General features: G+C 39.4%; 1 protein-coding gene across 1 annotated transcript; it reads right to left on the bottom strand.

The window, feature by feature from the left end:
• Positions 1-1,238: 1,238 nt before the first annotated feature.
• Positions 1,239-5,381, bottom strand: LOC149186888 (uncharacterized). Its single transcript, XM_089409487.1, has 3 exons — positions 4,806-5,381; positions 3,043-4,628; positions 1,239-2,874 (listed from the first exon to the last, which is right to left on the bottom strand). Exons 1-3 carry the CDS (start codon positions 5,379-5,381, stop codon positions 1,239-1,241), a joined length of 3,798 nt encoding a protein of 1,265 aa, XP_089265613.1.
• Between the last annotated feature and the right edge of the window lie 213 nt (positions 5,382-5,594).

Consider the following 5,594-nt stretch of genomic DNA (forward strand, 5'->3'; position numbering starts at 1 on the left):
TTCCTAATAACCTTTGGCCTCCCATCCTTCGTAACTCACAATACACAACAATGTTTTGCACCTAACAAACTTTTAATTAGAATTTAGTGTTTATATAAAAAGATTTTACCTTTAGTTTGAGGTGTCTTCTAAGATGGTAGAATTTCATATTTTGAAATATTTTATTATGAGCTACCAAAATGTGCAAGCTTATTTGATCTCACAAAACCCTAGGAAGTTACACATACAATCATATTAAATGAAATACCACAAGCTTCATATAAATCTTGATTACATCATATTGTACAAAAACTTGTGTTACAAGTAATGTGATTATATGAGACCACAACCATTGATGATAAATTCAACCAATTAAATTTACCATAAATCCAACCAATCAAATTTACATTCTATTGGAATAAGCATGAATTTGTTAAAGATCAAATTTTCAATAGATTTAATCTCCAAATTCTAAAATATTATGTATTTTATAAAGCATTTACACCTCTTATCAATTACATCAATATTTAGTAAAAAGCATGCTTACCTAGTATGGTTAGCTATTAATTATTTAAATTAATCACAGATAAAACTATTTGTTTGATAAATCACATAGAGATAATACCTCAGTTAGGTCAATTTTTTTATGATAAACGTACAAATTCATATACTTACATGATATTATGACTTATTAACCATTATATTACTCATTTCTATAGGTCATGTTAAATTACAATTCATTATATTTTTTTGCATTGAAAAATATTTTCTGTAATTATAATATTTTCATATTTTTTTTCCTTTATAATTTAACAATATTTAAAGACTTAATGACCATTATATTACTCATTTCTATTTATTTATTTATTTTATTTTATTTTTTATTTTATTTTTTTATTTTTATTTTTATTTTTTATTTTATTTTATTTTTATTTTTCGGAGAAAAAAACGAACTTTTTATTACTATAAAAAGTTACATATACATTCTACAGCTTCCATTGCTGTTATAGCTGTGTGAGCCTGCATAATATAGTTCAAAAACTGAGCTTTCCTCTTCGTGAGAGGAAATAACAGCTCCCAGAAATCACTGCCAATATTCTTTCTGATATCTGGAGTCTATCCTCCTTTGTCATGGACAAAACCCCTTAGACAAAAAAGATACATACATATCATAAACAAAAAGCATGATACCATATTCCTATATCCGTTGTTTTTAACAAAAACAAAAATTAGATTTTGCAGATTAGCCGTGTGTCATGTTATGAGTTTTGAGCATATGGAGGCTGGTCCGAAATCTGGTTCTGCCCGTTGATTTCTTCCACTATTCTCCAACTGCCCAGAACTTGTTGAATACCGTCTTTTGAAAGCTTGTCTGCCATATCATTTCGTTCCCTGTAAATATGATGAATGGAAAAAGAATTAAAAGATAATTTCAGCTGCTGAATTTCTTCTAAGAGAGGCTGCAAAACATAATTTTGACATCTGCTATGACCATTTATCCAATTGATAACATTTAATGAGTCCCCAAATATCTGAATTGTGAGGGTATTTCGGTGTATCCGCCAGCATAAAAGAAACTTGAGGGCGGATAGTTCTGCATAGTTGTTCGATCCATTTCCCAAACCTATGGAAGCTTTTAGAGAGTGACTGTTGTTTAAGTGGATAATAATGCCTGCTCCAGCTTTATTGTTCTGGGAGGCTCCGTCAAAATAAGCCCAAGGCACTCCCTCCTTAATTTGCTCCTCTTCCACTTTCTGGGGTTCCTTCTCTTCCTCTGAATCCGGAATGTTTGAATATATAGATAAGCAATGAACAACAATTAATTCTGCCTCTGATTGTTGCTCCTTAAAGATATTTCTATTCCTGGCAATCCAAATGCCCCAACAGATGATAGGAGGCAAGTTTCTTAATTTCCTTACTGAGATTTGGTTCCACCATTTGTGCCAAGCTTCAGCAAAGAGAGTCCCATCCCAGGAAATAGACAATTGAATATGCTTGGCCACCTCCGACCAAACTTTTTTGGCTATGGGACAGCCAATGAACAGATGATCCATAGTTTCTGAGTCATTTTTGCATAATGAGCACCTTCCCGGCCCTTGTTTGAATCTGGCTTGGAGAGTGTCCCATGTTGGGACTATCCTTTTTAGAATACACCAGAAAAACAATTTTGCTTTGGCTGGGCACTTAAGCTTCCATATCGATTTCGCCCACCAATCCAGGTCTTCCCAGCCTTTTTTGGACATGAGAAACTTATATCCAAATTTTGGCGAATAACTTCCCGAGTCAGCATGAGCCCATATCAGCTGATCGGGTCTATCTTTGAGTCTTACATTTGATCTGGAGAGTTCTTGCTTGAAAATCTCCCACGCATTCCACCAGCGAGGGTGAATATCCAATTCTTCTCCTGTCTTCCATGCTTGACCCCATATGGACGAGTATCCTACTTTCTCCACCTGGTTTAAGAACAAGAAACCTTTGGAGGCAAGGTGTCTTATCAGACCAGGAGATAGAGCATAATTCTCGTTGCAGCCCACCCAAGGGTCTCTTCCAATTCGAACATTTTCACCGTTTCCAATCTGCCAGGACAGACCTTGTTCAATAATTTTAAAAGCATCAATGGTCGCTTTCCATATAATTGACACATTCCCACCTTTCTTTTCAGGATTTCTAATCCAGTCTTCAAGGGGGGATGGATCAATATATTTTCGCTTTACTATTTTTGTCCAAAGATTTTCTAGCATAATGATTCTCCACCCTGATTTTGCTGCCAAGGAGGCAGTAAACGCATTAATATCTTTAATTCCCCATCCTCCCCATTCTTTAGGTCTTGCCACCTTATCCCATGCAATCCAAGGTAACACAGAATCCTCCTTTGATCCAGCCCATAAGAATCTGCTGCAAATTCGTCTTATTTTTTCCAGGACTCCTTTTGGAACCCATGTTAACGCGGCTTAATATACAGGTATTGCCAGAAGGACTGATTTTATTAAAGTTAGTCTTCCTGCTCTGGAGAGCCATCTATAACTCCAATGTGAGATTCTAGCTTCGATTTTTGCTACCAACCAGGACCAGTCCTGCTTTCTATAGTTGTCTGGCTTCAACCAAAACCCCAGGTATTTGAAAGGGTCCCCAAGCTTTGATGTATCTAAAGGAAGAACAACCGTTAGCTGGATTATCTCCTGCCTATTTAGTCCTTCAATTATGAGATGAGATTCCCTGAAGTTTACTTGCATTCTTGATGCTTTCATAAACAGCTCAAGGATCTCCTTTATCTTTTTGAACTCATTCCAACTTCCATTACTAAAGAGGAGAACATCGTCTACAAACAGGAGATGAGTGATAAAGAGGTTAGCCGCCACCTCCAGCCCTTTCATTGTTCCTTCTCTCTTGGCTTTTAACAACAGCTGACTCAGTCCTTCTGCCACTAGTAGAAACAACAAAGGGGACAGGGGGCATCCTTGCCTTAGGCCCCTTTGCCCTTTGAAGAAAGGAGAGGCAACCCCGTTGATGAGCACCGCGAAGCTGACACTGGTGATACATCCCATAACCCAATTGATAAAATCAATTTTAAATCCCAGGTGGGTTAACAGCATCCGGATGTAGGTCCAACTGACTCTGTCATATGCTTTTGATAGATCAATTTTCACCACAGCTCCTTTCTTTTTCATCATCTTCACACTATGGATTGTCTCCTGGGCCACTCCAATAGCTTCGTGAATTTGGCGCCCGTCCAGAAACCCAAACTGTTCGCTTGAGATACATCTGGACAAGATTGGTTTTAACCGAGCTGCAATTGTTTTTGCTATGATCTTATACACACTGTTGCATAATGAAATGGGTCTGAAATCTTCAAAGGACTCAGGGTCATCTTTTTTGGGAATAAGAGCAATAAAAGTAGTGTTGAAAGGCGCATATACCTGACCTTTCCTTCTGGATTCCTCAACCACTTCCGTAAGTTCAGGTCCAATCTGCTCAAAGAAGTGTTGAAAAAATTCTATTGGCCACCCGTCAGGCCCAGGGCTTTTATCTTTTGCCATGGATTTTATTACATTCTCCACTTCCTCAGCGGTGACTTCCCCTTGTAAGCCTTCCGCTTCTTCCTCCTCCACATATCGGGGAAAACTTTGGGCTGTTCTGATAACCTCCGCTAGTGTAGGCTCTCTCTGTTCTGAAAAGAGGCTTTGAAAGTGATTTCTCCCCATTATTGAGAGCGATTCAAAAGTGTTTGCCTCTCTGCCTTCTTCGTCTTTTAATTTCCAGATAGTATTCATCGTCTTTCTACCTTTTGCAAAGTTGTGAACGAATTTTGTATTTTCATCTCCAGCTAGCAGCCATGTCGCCCTGCTTTTCTGCCTCCATTCTTCTTCTCTGTCTAAAAGGATTTTACTTCTCTGCTTTTCTAACAACAGGATCCTGTCCTTCGCTTCCTGAGATTCATATCCGTTTGAGTCAGGATTTTCTAGAACCCCAAGTTCCTTATCGATACTGCTTAAAGCTTCGTTTTGCTCCTGCTTCCTTTTTCTAGCCCATTCTATTGTGGTCTTTTTCATCCTTTTCAGGTTTTCCATGAACAAAAAGCTCTTATCTTCCATTGCTTCCCTGATTGGATGTTGCCAAGTTTCATTGAAGAGCTTCCTGAAGGATTCCCCCTGCAACCAAGCGGCATTGAATTTAAAAGGACTTGCAGGCTTTAATGGAGGTTTGGATACTTCAAGCAGAATAGGGAAGTGATCCGAGTTCCCTCCCTCTCCTATCCACTACCTGAACATCGGGATTCTGGAAGCAAGGTCCTCACTTAAAAGAAATCTATCAAGTCTTTTGGCAACCCGGGCTTCACCAGTTCTCCGGTTCCTCCAAGTAGGCTTTAGTTTTAGCAGATTTGCATCAATCAGCTTATGCGAGGAGAGGGAGTTTTGGAAGAAATCCGATAAGGGATCTTCCCTTGCTGAGGGTCCCCAGGCTTCTGCCCTCCCAATGGAGAAGTTCAAATCTCCACCTACCACCAGGTTTTGGTTCTGCAATATGGCTTTTGCCAAGAACCGATTCCAGAACGCAACCCTCTCCTGGTAGGGCCCATATATGTTTATGATGGACAGAGGACCATCGAAATCAGGTGATAAGACCTCCATCCCCAGGCCATGTGGGAAGCCCCACGAGTTTAACAACTTCACTTTTCCTTCTCTGAATCCTACAGCCACTCCTCCTGAATGACCATGGGCATCCAAAGCTTGAAACTGCCATCCCGGGAATAGGGACTTTAAGGATGTCACTACTTCTGAACTCGGTCCAAGAGTTTCCTGCAACATGAGAAAATCAGGACTGTATCGCTGCATCAACTCCTTCACAGCCAGTTTTTTGGGTTTACTGGCTAAACCGCTACAGTTCCATGAAAGGTAGATCATTTTGAACCCCCCTCACAGGGTTTCGCCGCTCTAAGCACCCCAGTAATTGACATCTGTTTCCCATCCTCCATATCATATTTTGCTTTTACTTGAGCTTTTGATAAAAGAGACTTCCGTCCCCTTGACTTCTTTCTAGAGGTCTGGGGGATCTCCATACCTATGCCCCCGATAGGTCCTTCCGCCGCAGGTCTTTTATCAAGGGAGCGAAGATTA

Source organism: Pinus tabuliformis, chromosome 3_1 (genome assembly GCF_031772625.1).
Source record: "Pinus tabuliformis cultivar Carrire ecotype Pingquan chromosome 3_1, CPIR1, whole genome shotgun sequence".
Classification (NCBI taxonomy): Eukaryota; Viridiplantae; Streptophyta; class Pinopsida; order Pinales; family Pinaceae; genus Pinus; species Pinus tabuliformis.